The sequence below is a fragment of the Ambystoma mexicanum genome, chromosome 1p (genome assembly GCF_040938575.1).
Source record: "Ambystoma mexicanum isolate Mex_15411 chromosome 1p, UKY_AmexF1_1, whole genome shotgun sequence".
NCBI classification, from domain to species: Eukaryota; Metazoa; Chordata; class Amphibia; order Caudata; family Ambystomatidae; genus Ambystoma; species Ambystoma mexicanum.
In genome coordinates, this window is record NC_090921.1 from 1,238,026,271 (window position 1) to 1,238,045,184 (window position 18,914).

The window sequence follows — 18,914 nt, forward strand, 5'->3', positions numbered from 1 at the left end:
TTACTCACCGTAATCGTATTTCTAATGCTTGTATCTGCTTAGATTCACATGCGACCCACCCTTCCTCCCCTCTGAGAGAAGGCGCATGATTGCTTGTAGTCTTACCTTTCTGTCTATCTGCTTGGATTATCTGTACTCGCGCTACTCCTCATGCTACCTCATGTCAGAAAAAATACAATCTGAGGATCCTAGACGCGTGAGGGATCTTGGGTACAGTGGACGTCACACTAGGGATAGTATTACTGGCACGCCCTGTGTTGACGCCCATTTTCGAGTTTCGAAAACCAAACTGTAATACTCTGCAGCTTCCACTAGATGTCGGCCTCTACACAGCATGTGCATCTAAGCAGATACAAGCATCAGAAATACGATTACGGTGAGAAATGTAATATATATATATATATATATATATATATATATATATATATATATAGCTCTGGCGTTAGCATTAACCGTTAATTCGAACGGAAATGCTCACGCGAGCACCGGAATGTAGGGAAATGGACCAGGGAGAGCAGGAGCTCCCCCTAGTGGCTCACAGACGGTGCCACGCAATTAAACAATGCTGTGCTGTCTTCCCCGATGCCCGTGTGAAATATCATGAGGCTGGGAAGCGAGCGCAGGCACAGCAGGATACCCTGCAGCGGCTGAAAGCGCACGAGTGAACATACGCATAAATCAAATTCGCAACTGACAGTCCCCGACGCCCACTTATGTGAAAAGATCAATATACCACATAAACGGTTCTGAACAAGATTGTACTTATCTCTTGCTGTGAGTAGCAAAGAGAGGGGAAGTTGCATCTTGTTCAGGACTGTTATGGGGATACCTACAGGCCCATTGGAAGACTGGTGTCACATGTCGATGACCACTGGAGGATCTTGGGGAGCATCATGGGAAATCGTTTTTTGACGTTATTAGACTTTTATGGACTTTCGATGCATTTTTATTGTGTTAGATATATTTTTTATTGCACTTTCAATATGAGCATGGTTACTGTACATGGTGCACAAAAATATCTTGCTGCTGAGCTTTCTTTACATGTTCTAATAAAAGAGAAGCATGAAGTGAGCCTCCAGTCTTGACATAGAATCCACCGGTGCGAGTGACAAATGCATCAACGTTGGTATGGAGAGCTCACTGGTTCTTTCACTCACTCAAACCCACCCCACCTCCATTGCAGGTGAACTCCCCAAAAAGCATCCCTCTACAGAAATACCCTGGAATTACTGTCAAGCACTTTGTCTCTTCCAAGCACCCATCCACAGCAAAAGTGTTCCAAGTACAGACCACACAACAGATTTGTTTTGTATAACCAAACATGGCAGTACGCACACCTACGTTGTCGCAAATACCAGAATAGGTTTGCTGTTGCTGCTTACAGAGGCACTTGTACGTTCAAGCATATGATGTCTTGCGTACATACAATTACCAGACGACAAGCTAAGCAGATCAGTGAGGGTTGAGCACAGATACTCAAACAAATTGAGGCATCGGGACAATGAGTCTTGCAAGCAAAAATAAAATGCCCAGCCTTCTCGTCGATCACCACAATTGCGGGGTCCATAAACAAGGCTGTATGGATTAGCTGGTCTGGGATATTTGCTTATGCTTTTTTGACGATTCCCCTCCTCTGCTGTATTTTGCAAGTTACTCCATTGATACTCACTGCTTAGTCTTTGACCAGGCAAGTGTGGTATTGACATCTATACATGTTGCTACACCCGCCAAAGAAATGCCCAGCTAACAATCTGACATAACAAAATAAACAGATCACACATTCCAATCCACAAACTCAACTTGGCGCCTGAAGTCTTACAATTGTCACTTAAACCTGCCTCACCTTTGCATTGAACCACTTAGTTAAGCCGGGAAACGTAACCCCAGAAATGTTATTTCAATATTGGCAATAGTTTGTCATTTGGTGTAATGGGAACCAAACAAACCTTATTGATTGCTCACCAGCATGCAGTCCCCCATATATTATGTATTATACTCGAGGTTAATTTACGTTTCCCTACAAAGTCCACTTGGCTGCACTAGCAGTTTATGCCACCTCTTGATGTAGTATGCTGTTTGGGGGGGGGGGGGGGGGGAGGAGGTTTGGTATTTATGGCCAAAACCTTCATGGGGAAAGAAAATGTGCACACCGACCTGTGGGGTATCCTGCACCAGCCGATCTTAACACAGTACTGTCTAGACTCCTAGCGCCTTCTTCTTTAGCCCCTACATAAAACCCCCGACAAGGTGGTATTTCTTGTGCCTATCACTTCAAATGGATTGTGTCCTCTGCGTATTCCTCATCTTTGATGTACTCCGATATCCTGCTTGCAGCTTGGAAGCATTTCACAGCAGAGGTGGCCGTACGTCAGACTTCATGTCCCTCGACGGCCTCAGTCCGTAAATTATGACATCAGCGTCGGTATGAATGGCATGCCCCACGCCCACTGCCTTAGTTTAATTTTTCCGTACAGCTTGCTTGAAACGGTTTAATTCCTCGGCGTTCATTCTTTCCGCGCACTTTGAATTTTTTGACTGTCTACCCCAAAAACGGGATTCAAAATATGTGCCGATTCGGGCTCGGTCTTGCTTCTCAGATGGGTATCCAAAAAGCAAATAAAAATGCCTGTCTTTAGGTCTATTGAAAGTCCAAGGTTCTCAATAGTAATTAATTAAAATCTATTGTCCCTTCTTTTAAAAAAAAAGAGAACATTTCGAAGCATTTGCAAATCCGATGCTGGTGAACATTTGAGTAACTTTTTTTGAGGGTACATTTTTTTTTTCTCTTTATTGCACATTCCTTGCCATTGAAATGATTAAATGTTTTATTGAGATCTGCTTCGTTTCAGGAGTTTTTTGCTTCAACACTTCTTTGAATAAAGTACTTTTTTTTTTTTTTCTTTTTAATGATTGCTACAAAGTGTTTTGCAACCTTTGTTTAATTAAGTTTGTTTCTCTGTAGGTTCTGCCAGATATGACAATTTTGCAGAGGAGGATTCCTTTAACGTTCCGGGATTCTGCTACTGCACCTCTTCGTAAACTATCTGTGGATTTAATAAAAACCTACAAGCACATCAATGAGGTGAGAGGTTTACTGCTCTTTATAATGAGAACAAACTTATTTTTTACCGAGGTCCTAACCTGCTTTATGAATTGTAACAGGCCTCAAAATTTGCACTAGACATTGGCCAGTGACCGTTGACTCTTGGCGAGTAAGAAAATGTCTGCTGTGTGCATGCACAGAAGTGAGGGGTCTATTGAATTTGTATGCTTGCAACTTGTTTCCCTGCTTTCTAATGTTGTAGGGGGGGGGGGGGGGTTGCGGGGGATTGTTTGATAATATTGTGCATAAGCAGTAACGTCTGGCTGCAGTACGAGGCAATTCCTCTGCTATGGCAGTGGCTAGAATCATTGGAACCATCCAATCTCTTACCAAGATGAAAACCATTACAAAAAAAGAAAAAAAGTAATCTACCAGATTTAAGTCTGCCTTTACCCGAATCTGATTATGTACTTAAAACCAGTAAATACACTTTTTTTCAGATTTTGTAGTTCAGTGACTATCAAGTAACCATTTCAACAAAAAAAAAAATAGGTGGTGATTGCTTCTAAATGGGGCCTTCATCTTTTCCCATAACTAGATATTCTGAACTGTCCCTTTTTCTTGCATATTTCTAGTGTCTTGCCCATTAGTGTGCATGCTTTCCATATTTGTTTTGTACGCTGGAGGCATGTTTCCAGGTGGGAGACATGCAGTTTCGAGTTGTCGGGTGTTTGAGGCTAGTAGGGATGTTTGTGAGTTAAAGAAAGATGTGCGATTGAGTGGTGTTTAGCAGGCAGTTTTTTGTAGCTTTCTCAGGCATATATTGGAAGTGTGTGAGATTTCAGGTATGTAAAAGGTCGTAAATATATTTCAAATGGATTGTGTCCTGTCAAGTATTCCTCATCTATATCTTCTATATCCAGTTTCAGCTGCTGCTGAAACTTTTTTCAGCAGAGGGCGCTGTGCGTCGATGCGGTTGACTCAATGTCCCTAGAGGGCCTCTGTTCGGAAGGATTTTCATAAAGATGCTAAATTCCTCTCTACCTTAGCGAGCCCCAGCTCTTTTGCTGACCTTTGGGACTTTGAACTTTTAATTTTGTTTTTCTGTGTTTATTTTCTTTGATTATGGAGTTATTAGATAACTCCATAGACATCATCTTTTCATTCTTGTGTCACACAGCACCTTCAGTGCAGTGGCACAGGAATGTCCTTTGGACTTCCCAAGGTTTAAATACCTTCTCTGGGACGAACTACTGTTCCCCAGAGAATGTAAAGTTAAATTGACTTTACTAGTCTTTTTTTAAATTCATAGACCCAGCACACACTATCTTCCTATAGAGTGCTGGAGGGGTTACTTAGTATCCTGTGTCTAAACACTCATGTCGCTGTCAAAAGCTACCCCTTCCTTATTGAAATTGCTGGCAGTGGTTTTATAATGAGCTACCATGATTTTTCCCGACTGCGAATACCAGTAGCTAAAAATCGGGGGCGCCATGTTTTTCAATATGGCGCCCAAGACCCCTCTGTAAAAACAGAGCCTGGGTATCTTTGTTTCCCCATTTCTTTGTGGAAAGGTCCTTCTAGTGTATAAACTCTGCGCGCCAAACCAGGTTTGGTACCTTTGTTTGTGTGCCTTTTGGCAGGCTTCAAGACTGAAGTCCGCCCTTGGCGTCTGAGTGTCTGTGGTGGGCAGGTAGTGAGGGAGGTTCCTGAAACTCCCTGTGCTTGGTCTCCTAGGACCCCCAAATGCACTCTGGCGTGATTGGCTGGCTGTCCAGCAAGGACAGCCACCCTGCTGGGTGAGTGGCAGCTAGGCTGGAATGAAAGGTAGAGAACTGTTTAAAAGGCGAGTCTCCAGGACTGGAAGACAGTCGACTACTGGAACGTAAGAACCAAAGACTAGCTGGAAGAGGACGGCTGCTGCAACCACTGGACCGTTGGTTTGCCCGGTGAACCCCTGCTGCAAATCTGAATGGCCAGAACTCCATTCTACAGAGCAGCTCCTTCAAGGACTGCTTCTTCCTTTGAGTTGGTGGGACCAATCAACTCTTAAGACACCTGGATACCATTCTCAATGCTGGTTAAGGTTTAACCAGGGAGAGGGCTACCAGTTTGTGTTCTTGAATCTACAGCTACTGTAACTGAAGTGACTCCATTTTGTTTGCTTCGATGACGATCCTGTGCAGTGCAGGAGTCCCCCGACATCCTCCATCCTCCCTCTTGTCCCCACAACTGAGGCTCAGGAACAGTGAGACCCGCAGGAACCAACGTCTTCAGATGCATCTTTTTGCTTCACATAAAGGTACTGTGCCATTCGATTGAGAGATCCTAACTCTTGTAGTGAAAGTTTGTGGAACTTTCCCAACTTGCAGGACTAAAAGCTTGTGACCCAGCATATCATTTGTTTTCATCTAAACTACTGCTGATAACTTTTACAAAGACTTCTCCATTTATTACCAGAACTGATCTGTCCTATCAAGAACACTAGACTATTGACTTTGGCCTGGCCTATTGAATTGAACTAACCCTCCCGGTACACTGTACCTTTGCATTGCCTAAAAGAAGTGTTTTCTAATACATTGTACAAAGCTATGCCTTTTTATTCCCATTGAAAGTAACGGAAGTGCCATTTGTCTCCTTTTTCTAGAGGAGCTCAAACTGTCTCTACAGCTTAGTTTGGTACTGTAGTGTTGGTGTTTAATATGAAGTTGATTTCTACTAGTGAATGTTTTCTAAATGATTGTATAAGTATTTTCTTGAGTGTAAGTATCTACTTGAACCACTGTGATTTTGATACTTCTGTGTAACTTAGTCTACTGCTCACATTCCCTCTTGAGATAAGCCTGGCTGCTCAGCTCGCTACCAAAAAGTGTGTGGTACAGACTTAAACCAAAGGTTGTTTTTTGCTTACACCTGTAGTCCTAATTGTGTGTGGTGCTCCCAGAGGGTACTGCTTGCAATTCTGCCCAACAGCCTCTGTCTCGAGGATGTCATCATCAATGGTATGTGTGGAACACGCAGCGCCCGTTGGCTTCAGTTACGTTTTTCTGAGTAAGCTATCGCTTCATGCACTACGGCGCGCTTCATATTCTTACTTCGAAATTGTGAAAATGTCTTTGGCTCCGACAACCCCAAAGACCGGGTTTAAGTAATGCCAAGATTACTGTGCTAAAATATCGCTGATGGACCCACATCGGTGTGCTTGTGGTGCCTTGGTGTGGAGCACAAGACCTTGACCTGTCAGTCTTGTCTATTGATGTCCTGTAAAGCTCTGAAGGAACGTAAAAGGAAATTGGCGGTAGGCAGACTCCCCAAAAAATCCCCTTCAACTACCCCGTCAAAAAAATATTCATCCGACGGAGCGAGAGACAACTCCTCGACAGAAGAACTAAAAGGTCTAGGTCACTGAGTGGCTGTCACCACTCAGCTGTCGTTGAGAAAATCGAGGCATCATAAATCGCCTACTTTGTCTTCCTCGTCCGACTCCACTCCAGAGAGGAGTATATCTTGCCCTGTGATGGCCTCTACTCCAGCTGAATGGGAATCATTCAGGCACGAAATGCTCACAATTTTCGAGAGTCAGAATAACTCTAAGCAAGTAGGCTATGCTCCCTCCGTGCCTTTTGTAGACGGTAAGCAAAGGGCTTGTGCCGAATCCTGCATGCCCTCAAGGCCAGAGTCTCATCGGGAGCTGCTGGGACCTCAACGCGATGAAGTCATCGTAGACTCAGTTGAGTCATCGAAGTCCATCACGGACAAGTCGACGTCTGAGCCATGTACGCCATCAGTGCCATCAACTACCAAGACGTCTTCATCCAAAACATTTTGGCGTCGGACTAATCGGCATCTGGCTCGAAACCATTGAAGCCCTCAAACTTTACCAAGCATTCAAAAATCTTTTACACATGGTGCCAAGAAAGGATTTTTTGACGTCTCTCACGTGGATTTAGTAAGACAATGAGCCTTCAGACGACAGTGATCCACCTTTTGAATTACAATATGGCACACCTAATGTTTCTGACAGTTTGATGTCGGAGTAATCTAGGTTGCAGATGGACACATCACCAGAATTGGATTTTGGCAAGCCAGACCCAGATGATCACGCAGAGGCTTCTTACAGGCAATTAAGGACCAGGGTCACTGATTTTATGGGATGGAGAAGGCCTGACCTGTTTGAACAGGATAACCTTACGGATATCCTGGACAAAGGTCCTCGAAGGGATTCAATCCTACCTTTTCATGTCGCTTTACAAAAGAGCGTAAGTGCAAACTGGGAAGCACCAGAATAGAGTATGGCAGTCCATAAAAATTTGACAAAATATAGGCCGTCAAGCAGTGACCCAGCTATTTGTCTAAACATCCTACACGAGAAAGCCTAGTTGTGCAAGCGGGCAACCGCTGCCTCCAAGCAAGCTGCTTATCCGACCATTCCATCAGAACTGGATGATAAGCGTATAGACGCCTGGTCAAGGAAAGTCTTTCCTGCCGGGAGCATGGCTCTCAAGTCTGCCAACTCTACATGTGCCTTTGCAAGATTTACCAAGACCCTATGGGAATGTGTATACATGCAGGCAGAACATATTCCTGAAGGGGAAGAAAAAGACTACTTCCTGGCCATTGTAAAAGATGGGAAAGGGGCCATGCAAGTCTTAAGTCTGGTTTGGATTCTGCTGACCGTATCAGCAGAGCCATGACTGCAAGCACTGTGAAATGCAGGTTTGCCTGGTTAAGTCTAGTTTTGTACCGGACGTGCAGTCTAGACTCCTTAATATGCCCCTAGGTGCTGTATCAGGCTGCATCAGCCTTTTCACCCCGGTAGACCACCTTGGAGGGGTATATCCTTTCCCTACTATAAAGTTGGAAGAGCGAGAGGAATGGCTGGTCAAAGAGCCCAAAGATTTCCTCATGTGGACAAGGGAGGGTTGCAAAGCCCGCCCAAACAGCTACTTTATCAGCCGCCTCAAAATTTCTGCAGTCTTTGATTCCGGACACCCTGGTGGGAGGCAGACTGTCTCAGCCTATGAAAGAATGGCAGAGTATTACTTGAGATGCCTGGGCATTAGAAACCATAGCCCAAGGTTACTGCCTCACCTTCATTCAGAGACTGCAGAATCATCCGCCGGGAAGCCATTTGTTAAAGGTTCCAGGACATTTTAGCATGCTAGAGGAAGGTGCTTTAGAGCCAGTACCTGTAACCGAGAGGAACAAAGGATGGTATTCTCCATATTTCCTAATCCCCAAGAAGGGCGCAGGACTGAGACCCATCAGACTTGAGATACTTGAACAGGTTCCTGAGGAAGGACAAGTTCAAGATGGTCAGTTTCTCAGATCCTTCAGGCCCTCCAGCTCCAGGATTGGATGGTCATTGGACCTTCAAGATGCTCATTTTCATGTGCCAATCCATCTCAAGCACAAAGTACCTGAGCTTCGCCGTAAGCGGTTTTAATTATCATTTTCGAGTTCTGCCGTTAGGGCTGACCTCCGCCCGAGAGTAATCATACTGATGGCGATGGTGGCAGTGAGTCTCAGGAGAGGATGGAAGGGGCGGGGGGGAGCTTCACGTCCACCCCTACCTGCACGATTGACTGATCAGGGCACGTTCTCCCGAACAAGTCCTGGCTCTTCTCTGCATGACCTGCCACCCTCTCCAGACTGGGCTTCTCCCTCAATTAGAAGTCCCACATACCCTTTTAAAAGCTCCAATTCATCGGGCTGTACTGGATTCATCCTTGGGAAAGACCTCACCACCCTAGGTGAGGGTGCAAGACATTCTGCAGATGTTCACCAAATTTCAGAGTGCCCAGCGTCTCCCAGCCTTTGACTTCTTGAGATTGCTGCGCCTCATGGCATCCTGCATTTTCCTGGTGCCAGAGGCTCGCCTTGAGGGTTCTCGGGACACACTGGTCTCAATTCTCAGGCGACATGTCAGACCTATTTCAGGTCCCAAACTGGGCCGCACAGGATCTTCTGTGGTGGGCTTCCGAGGAAAACGTTCTGAAGGGAGAACCTTTTTGGCAACCATGGCCGGAGATAACTGTAGTGACGGACACCTCACTCAATGGGTGGGGAGTCCATGCCAACGATCTGACAATCATCGGTCGGTGGTCTCCATCGGAGTCCAAGCTACACATCAATCTTTTGGAGCTGAGCGCAATCAGACTAGCGCTGAAGGCTTTTCTGCCCTCTGTACGACAAAAGAATGTTCTGATGACGGACAACACAGTGGCCATGTACTACCTCAACAAGGGAGGTGGTGTAGGGTCACTACCACTGTGCAGAGAGGCAATGCAACTCTGGTTCTGGGCAATACAAGAAGGAATGTCTCTATCGGCAGTTCACCTACCCTGAGAGAAGATCATGGTGGCGGACGCTCTGAGCAGGCAGAGCAGTCTCCCACGAATGGGAACTAGCTCAGGAAGTCCTTCAAGAGATTGTCACCCTTTGGTGAACCCCTCAAGTGGATCTGTTTGCGGCCAGTGTCAACCGGAAGTGCAAACTGTTGTACTCCAGGGAATTTCACCCAAGAGGAGCTCTAGGAGATGCATTTTGTGGTGGACTGGGAGTTTCCACTCCTGTACGAGTTTCCTGCCGTCCCCATCATTCCTCACGTGATAAAGAGGTTGAGAAAGTTTGTAAAATCCATGAGCCTAATTGTCCCGGATTGGGCAAGGATTACTTGGTATTCTGACCTTCTGGCTAGGTCCATCTGCCCTCCAATACGTCTTCCACAAAGAAGATCTTCTCTCGCAAGAGGAGTGTCAGTTTCTCCATTCAGAGGTCAAAACACTTGGCCTTCGCGCATGGTTTCTGAAAGGCTGAAGTTCAAGGATTGGGACCTCGCGGATGACATAATGGAGATTTTGCTTTCGTCCAGAAGGCCAGAAATGAAGTCGTTGTACCACTGCCGTTGGAACAAATTCTGCATCTGGTGCAGGGACAAGAATGTGGATCCTTTTCTATGCAAAACACCAGAGGTGTCATCAATCTGGGGCTCCAGGTTGGAACCATTAAAGGTTATTTAGCGACGCTTTCCATCTTCAAGCATCGTCTGAGGAAATGTCATTTTAAATACCTTTGGTGATAACATTTCTAAAGGGACTGACTCACTGTGTTCACTCCATCTCTCTTTCAAGTTCATGTTTGGGACCTTAATATTGTTTTGACATTTCTGATGTATGCACCATTTGAACCACTCCATGCATGTCCTTTAAGACTACTAGCGTTCAAAACCATCTTGTTAGTGTTATCAGTAGGGTGAGTGAGTTGTAGGCACGATCTTCTAAAGCAGCTTTTTTAGTTTTTTTATAAGGACGTCCTTCAGGTCAAGCCTTCATTTCTACCTAAGATTATATCAGATTTTCATCTTGGACAAAAGTTAATATTACCTACTTTTTACCCACTACCTTATCCTGGCAAGGAAGAGGAAAGGTTGCACATACTTTAAGGTTGCTCGGCCTCGTGGCATCCTGCATTTTCCTGTTGCCAGAGGCTCGCCTGAGAATGAAATCCCCTCAATGGGCACATCAGGACACAGTGGTCTCCATTCTTGGGCAAGATGTCAAACCTACTTCAGGTTCCAAACAGGGTTGCATAGGATCTCCTGTGATGGGCCTGTGAGGGCAATATTCTGAAGGGAGAATCTTTTTGGCAACCATGGCCCCCACAAAATATTTAAGGATGCCTCACCCGCGGGTTGGGGAGCCTACACCAATGATCTGACAGTCAGCGGTTGTTGGTCTCTATCTCAGTCCAATCTTCACATCAATCTTTTGGCGCTGCTGGCGATCAGACTTGCGCTGAAGATCTTTCTGCCCCCTGTACGGGGAAATAATGATCATGACGGACAACAGTGGCCATGTGCTACCTCAACAAGAGAAGAGTAGGTTCACTACCACTGTGCAGAGGGGCGATGCAGCTCTCATTGTGAGCAATTTAAGAAGGAATCTCCCGGTCGACGGTTCACCTAGCCAGTTAGGAGAACAGAGCATTGGATGCTCTGAGGAGGCAGAGCATAGTCTCATACGAGTGGGAACCATCTCAGGAATTCCTTCAAGCGATCTTCACCCTTTGGTCCATCTGCCCTCCAATTCGTCGTCCACTTAGAGAGGACCTATTGCGAGAGGGTTCTCCATCCAGAGTGTCAAGACACTCAACCTTCACACATGGTTTCTGAGAGGTTGAGCTATGATTGGGACGTCCTTGAGGACGTAATGGAAATTCTGCTTTCGGCTAGCAATAGAATCCTTATACAGCTGCCGTTGGAACAAATTCAGCAGCTGGTGTAGGGAAAAGGATGTGGACCCTTTTCAATGCAATACACCCATGGTGTTGTCTTTTGTTACATTTGGCTTATCTGGGGATCCAGATTGGAACCATTATGGGTTACATGGCAGTGCTTTATATCTTCAAGCGTACCTCGGAAGATGGATCTTATTTTAAAATGCCATTGATCATACAGTTTAAGAGGCTCACTAATGTGTTCCCTCCTACAACTTTTCAAGTCCCATTTTGGGATCTTAATCTGATATTAAAATTCCTGATGTCTGCTTCTTTTGAGCCACTTCACTCGTGTTTAAGACTGCTTACATTAAAAACCATTCTGTTAGTTGTGGTAACATCAGCCTGCAGGGTGAGTGAATTGCAGGCCCGATCTGGTAAGCCATAATTTACCTTTTTTTTTAATGTATTTTTTTACAAGGATAAAGTTGATAAGGTTAAACCTTATACTCTTACGTCCTGTCCCCTTTCCTCCATACTGAACGGGCATCCCTTCCAGGACACGGAACCTTTTTCACCAGCAAAAACCTTCTTCCCCTTTAAATTGAAAGGTGCGCGGGGGCATGGCCCAGGGAGCATGCGCTGCCCTCATTCCACCCTCCGGCACCACACCTCAGTCCCCTTTTCCGCGTCGATGGGAACGGGCCGAATTCACCAGCTCTCCTGGCTTTGGCTCTGGCCTTTTAATTCCACGCATGGATACTTTTTGTCTTTTTTGTCTTATCTATCATTCAGGTACTCGGTCCTCGGGCGTCACGCTCCTCCCGGCGCATGTCGACTTCTTCAGGGTTCAGCAGGTGTCCATCCTGCAACGGGCTCTTCCCAACTTCAGACACCCACGCCCTCTGCCTGTGTTGCCTTGGCCCAGATCACAGTTGGCAATCATGTTCGGCGTGTGACTAGGTGTTCTTGAAGGCTCTGAAGAACCTACTAGCCAGATGGAGGGAGCTCTTCCAGAAGTCTCCTCCAGAGGATCTCAAGAACTTAGTGAAGCTTCATCCCAGGTCCAAGGTAGGGTCGATATTTTCCAGCGCACCCCGCAAGGGAGACTCCTTCCCAGGGACTCTCCCGCGCCAGAGGGACCGGCCAGGTCCTTCTTCCGGCACGTGCACCAAGGCTGCTACAGCTACCGGCCCTCGGGTTGAGGGGTCCTCGGATCCTCCTGGATGCAGTGTCGAGGGACCGGAAGGTTCGTGCACCAGGCTTACACCTGAGGGGCTCCGCACTTTTACCGGCGGGATGGCTACACCCTAACACCCGGCAATACGTCAGAGGGGTGTCTATACATAGCTCTATCGACCCCTGGGTCGAGTGTGTCGCACCTGCCGAGACCCGAGGCGCAGGATAGGCGCAGTGATCCACACGCTAGAGTCTTGGACGAGGCTGGACCCAGCGGGCTGGGCATCATGTCGCAGGCACGTGGCAGGCAGCTCGACAAAATGACCACCGCGCCAATTGGGAACACCCGTCCAACACCATTCCACAAATTTGGTGAACGAGTGTAAAGGTGGGACTGGTCACAACCAGGTACGTGTCCTACAGTCTACCCTTCATATTCGCAGGGCAGCTTTCTCATGATTCCATACAGACTGGGTATGCAGTGGCTCCAGCAGTCCCCTGCTAATCCCTCGGTACCCCCTACAACCTCTTTGGCCACTGAGGAGGTGCTCTTCGACAAATTCCTCGGTCTCATTAGGTCTCCGCAGAGGGGGGGGTGGTGACTATCATCAAGGACGCAGTCAGCGAAGTCCTCCCTGCCATGCTAACAGCACCACAGACGCCTTAATCGGGCTCGCTGACCACAGTACAACCTCCTCAGCCTCCTGCTGCGGTCTCTGTACCCCAGTCTCCGGCTCAATCTACCCCTCCTCCTTCGCAAGATCCTCATGACACAGACGAAGAGGAGGATTCGGACATGCCATCCTCAGTTAGGGCCTTCCATGAACGTCTTGCTGGCCTGGTGGAGTACCTGGGCCTCCCTCAGCCCGAGGTCAAACAACCGGCAGAGGGGTTGAAGTCCTCACCAGATGCCCCTCTGCCAACATGGGGATTCCACTGCAAACCAATGTAGTTTCCCTGGCCAAGAAGGGTTGGCTCAAGCCCCACTCAGACCAGCCGGTCAACCGACTCCTGGATGCCAAGTACAGTCAGATGTAGGGGATACACTCTTGCTCTCGACCCATCCTCCGCCACACTCCTCGGTGATTGCTGCGGTACCACTATATTCCAAGCCTCAGTTGTCCTCAGCTGCCTCCTCTGCGGCACTGCTAGGCAAGGAGGAGATGATCTTGGAGGCTTACGGCAAGAAGATCTAACGCCTCCTTGCACCTGCATCAGGCCAACGCAGATGCCATACTGGCTTCCACCAACCAACAATTATGGGGGGAAATTGCAGACTTCCTCCCGGAACTCCCCTGTCAATGCTAATCTCGCTTTAAGGTGGGCTAGCAGAATGTTACGCTCACCTTGTCATGGACCATCGGACACGCCCCTTGTGGCCTCCTTGACACGTCGGGGCTTACACTCTGTTATACTACCAACATGGGCGCACGCAGAGAACGCTGCCTACCAGCCTTCACGTCCAATGCAGCATGTTCTATAAAGTAGCCACATCCCGCTGGCCTGCGCGTCTCAACGCTAGCTGTGGCTAGACGTGCGCTCCGTTGTTTCCCTTCGCGGAACTCTGATTCCTGGTTCCCGGACCTTCTGCTTTCCTACTATTCTCACTCCTTCTTAATCGGCCTTTCCCCAGATTCCGTGCACCCGCCCCTGAGTGCTCCTTTCCCTTTTCTTGGACTTCCTGGAGTTTCCTAGCGATCCCGGACTTGAAGCTGAACGAACACTGGAAGCCGAAGATGGCCGAGCGGGCTTGTACAAGACCCGAACCATACGAAAGAAAACTCCTCTTAAGGATTCCATCAAGCAGCGAAAACAGGTGAGTAAAGGGGAAACCTGTGACACACCTGGTATCCACGGGGATGTCACTCAGCCTGTTCTGACCTCTTATGACCTCAAGCCCTTCCCTGGAGTGTACTCGACTGGGCCTGAAATACAGGATTGGTAGAGTTTAACTCCCTATTGTCTCTGTGCTTGCACCCCTTCTTCCCCGGGGTCCAACCCTTCCCTTTGATCCACAGCTCACCTTGTTTTCTTGGAAAGTGTGCTCTCCGTCCTGCTTTCAGCGCAAGGGCGCGTTGATTGATGCGGGCTCGTTGCTGCCTAGTTACTTCACTGGTAAGAGTCCGACAGGTAAGTATAATGAGTCTTTTGAACAGTTCTCTAACTTCGTTCCTTTCTTTCCTTAGATGATGGCTGGCGTCCAGGGATGGTGATGTGCTGCTGAGATGAGCAGCACTGAAGGTGAGTGAGGGTTCGATGCGACCCTTTCGTATTTGTACTGAACTGAGTTCTTTTTCTGTGTCTTTTAGGTGCCGTGACGTTTTCAGCGTGGATTCCGGTTATGAAGAAATGCGGTGAGTAAGCGCAGTATGCGGCGCCTCTAGATGTTTCCACGCTAACCTGGAGTGTCTTTTCTCTCTTGCAGATGGATGAGAAGTTCCAGAGACAGAGTTCCCCCAAAGCGGCTGGGATTCAGGTAAGCGTTTGAAGCTCGTACAGTCTTTTTAAAAAAAGCAAAGATTTGCTGAATGCTTACTAATGCCTTTTTTCTGTTCTTTTCCCTTTTCCTTAGGAAGCGGCGTGCTGGGATGGGAATGACACTGCCGAAGATGCTCGCAGAACAGAAGTAGCGATGAATGATGGGCAGAAGCGCCGCAAGGTAAGGCTGTTCCTAACGGTGTTCTTGCAGGAGCTGAGCGCAGAAGAAAGATGCAGGCCTACTGGAGACCGATCCGAACACGGTGAGTGTCATGCTGCAGGTGCAGAAAACACAAAGCATGTTTCTCAGCGTGGGCGTGGCTTAAATAGTCTCTGGCTATCCCAGGCGCGTCTGGGCTAAACCACACCCAAAAGACTAGACTGCACATGCAGTTCTGGGAACCGAAATATGTGGGGGCATCCATCTTGGCCCCATCAAAGCTCTACAAGTCCAATGTTATTATATGGGAGTGAGTGAGTGAGTGAGTCTGGTGCCACAAGCACCAAGTCTGACTCCAAGTGGGTCTTGAAGGGATGGAGAGGCCCTTGAGGGCCATGTAGGTGATAGCCTGATATCTTGGAGGACTGGGGACGTGATGGGCAGGAATCATGAGGCCAAGCTCGTGGCGCACAACCTCATGGAATCCACAGTAGCGCATATGGATACGTCTGGCTGTGTCTTCTGCATTGCCACGGACATGAGGTGCACGGCCTGGCTCCGGGCAACGAAATTCATCCTGGACGTCCAGGGGCGCATCCTAGATCTGCTGTTTAGCGGGCGGGGGGGTGGGGAATCCTTTTCCACGCCTCTACGGACAAAGAGCTGGACAAGAACAGCTCACAAACGGCAAAGTCCTTGTCCATTCTCACAAAGACTACGCCCAAATATTACACCCAATCTCAGCAGCGATCAGAGAAGGGTCGTACATATGGAGGGTTCCGCGGCTTCCAGGAACGCAGGTCCAGGCAGCCGGACTGCTCGCCGTCCCACAGCTGGCGCAAACACCAAAAAGGGGGGGTAGGTGGGGAAAAGAGTATGGGCTTTTTCCAGTCCCCCTCCTCAGCCTCTGAGGGAAAGAAGGCATGACACGCCCCTTCGGGTCCACGTGTCTTTGGTGGATGGCAGGCTTGCTCTCCACGCACATTTCTGGTGCCAGAATTTTCGCGCACCCCTAAATCCTCTCCATAGTATCCACGGGTTACTTCCTACCCATCCCAGCCTCTCCTTCCTCCTAGGGATGTAACGGTATACTGTTAAAAATGCCGTGAACCACTTAATTGAACAATAATAACCGTCACATTGTTTATACCGGTATACTGTTCATACCGTTAAGTGTGCTTTTCAATCTGATTTGGAAAGGCTGCAGTAAGCAAGTGCTGCGCAGTCTTGGTCTTGCACTGTTGGATGTGCCATCTGCCAAGTAGTTTCAGTTGGAGCAGTTTTTAATGCCATTCTATAAACCACACGTGCCTGACACAAAATCAGTCTGTTAGCAATAGGAAGAATAAATACAGTGCCAAGAACGAAAAGGATTTACTTTGGGTGTTGTGTGTGTGTGTATGCGCACAAGCGTATACTACCAACAGCTTCCATTGATCTGTGGCATGCAGGTTATAAAGATGGCAACATGTTCACCTTCACCAGAAGCCAGTGGGGGAGCTAAAAGCCTAAATGTCCACTTAAAAGCTAGTCAGTTTGCTTTGCCAGACGTAGCAGTGCTCCCCTCCCCCCCTCCTTTCCACACGTGTTTTTGTTTGGTGGAAGCAAGGGGTGGCATTTCAGTGGAAAGTGTGTTCAAAAGCCCAATTCTGGCCCTGGGTGCCTGGTTTTGTTTGTGATGATAAATTCGACAATTTGACCTTTTAGAAAATATTTAAGATTGGTTAACTCCACCTGCTATACCGTGATAACCATGGTATACTGTCCTTTGGCAAGAAGGTTATCGTACCGTCATAAAACTAATACTGTGACACCCCTACTTCCTCCCCTCCACTTCCACAGGTTGGGAAAGCAAATCTTTTAGAGCCAGGCAGTGGAGGAAGTTCCAGCCTCCCAGCAAGGCTTTGGCTTCTACTCCAGGATTTTCACCATTCATAAGAACCAGGCAGGCCTGAGTGTTGTGCTGGACCTTTCTCCCCTCAACCTCTCCTTACCCCTGCAAAAATTTGAGATGGTTACGCCAGCTTTAATAGCGGAGACATTGGACAAGAGAGACTGGATGTGCTCCCTGGACCTGAAGGACGCATACTTGCACGCCCCAATTTGGCAGCCCCATCGATCTTTCCTCTGGTTCAGAATCCTGGGTTGCCATTTCCAATACAAAGTCCTTCCGTTTGGCCTCAACTAGGCCCACATTGTCTTTCCCAGGCTCATGAACGCTGAAGTGGCCCTCCTCAGAGTGCAGGGCCTCCATCTACCCATACCTCGACGACTGGCTCGTCAGAGCTACGTCTCCGGAGGCGATTCACCACTTGTCCCATGCCCTTATGAACACACTACACGCCGTGGGCTTCTCGCTCAACCTCAAGAAGTCACAGCTGCTACCCACGCAGACTGAGATTCCTGGGACTCATTTGGAACACGTGCTACGAGGGTTTTCCTGTCGGAAGACAAGATCTCAGCAATCAAGAGGGCCACCGCCCACTTCCTCAGCAGAGAGGTGACCTCAGCATGGTGGTACCAACATCTCCTGGGTCTACTAGCGGCGGTCCTGTTAGCCGTGCCGCATACGAGACTAAGGATGAGAAGGATTCAGCTGCACCTCGCGGCCTTATGGAATCGGGACAAGGGCTTACAATCAAAGATGATCAACATTCCTCCATCTCTCCACCCGGTCCTAACTTGGTGGTCCATGGACTGCAACCTACGGACGGGCAAGCCCTTTCGGCCGCACCATCCGCAGGCCACCATCACCACAGACTCCTCACTCGAGGGCTGGGGAGCCACCCTGGATGACCTTTTGGTCCACAGCACCTGGACTCGACAGGAGTAGGAATACCACATTTGGTTGGAGCCAAGCGCCTTCTGGCTAGCTCTCAGAGCATTCCTTCCACTCCTCAAGGGCAAGGTTGTCCTCATCCAGACGGACAACTCGACCAGCATGTCGGAGGCACCAGATCCCCTCTTCTGTGCAGACTGGCGATCAGCATGTGGGAATGGGCCTTGGAAAATGAAATTTCACCTCTCAGCAGTCCACCACCCGGTGGAGTCCAACCTGGAGGCGGTCAATTACGAGTGGCAGCTAAACGACCTTGTTACTCGGGTCTTCAGCAGGGGGGGGTCGCCCCCACGTGGATCTCTTTGCCACCTGGCACAACAAGTGCATCTTGGCAAGGGCAGGGCCCCGGCTTACTGGGCGACGCATTTCACCTACAGTGGACCGGCATGAAAGCCTACGCCTTTCCGCCTACTCCTGGTACACAGAATAATTTGCAAGATAAAGGAGTCTCACCGACTCCGCATCATTCTGATAGCTCCATGGTGGCCGGCCAGGCCATGGTTTTCAGAGCTCCTCTGCCTCTCAGAGGTGCCACTGATATACCTTCCGACGAGCCTAGCACATCTGGCACAGCAGATGGGCAGAATCATCCACCCTGTGCCAGGGAAACTAGCCCTAACAGCGTGGTACCTGAGCAGGTGACGCTTCGGCACCTTAGCCTCTCACAGGCTAATCGGAAGAACCAGGGCCCAGTACAAGAGCAAATGGACTAGGTTCTGCCACTGGGCAGAATCCAAGGGAATTGACCCCTTGGCCTGCAATTTCGACGACGTGCTTTCCTCCTTTTCAGCGCACCTCGCTCATTCCGGCGTACAGGTCGACACCTGCTGTACATACCTTGCAGCCATTAGGGCATACAGGAACTTGGAGGAAGGCATCTTTTTTTTTCCTCCTCCAACCCTATTGTCAAACATCTGACGGGTCTCCCTAAGCTCTACCCGCCCGTCAAGAGACCGTACCCTGTGTGGGACCTCAGTATAGTCTTGGGCGCCCTGGCG

General features: G+C 48.4%; 1 protein-coding gene across 1 annotated transcript in view; it reads left to right on the forward strand.

Moving 5' to 3' along the window:
* Positions 1–18,914, forward strand: part of LOC138452392 (dual specificity tyrosine-phosphorylation-regulated kinase 1B-like) — a 526,499-nt gene that overhangs the window by 224,136 nt on the left and 283,449 nt on the right. Inside the window, exon 3 of the mRNA XM_069604969.1 lies at positions 2,963–3,082. Coding sequence (XP_069461070.1) covers positions 2,963–3,082 — 120 coding nt within the window. The remainder of the gene's footprint in view (positions 1–2,962; positions 3,083–18,914) is intronic.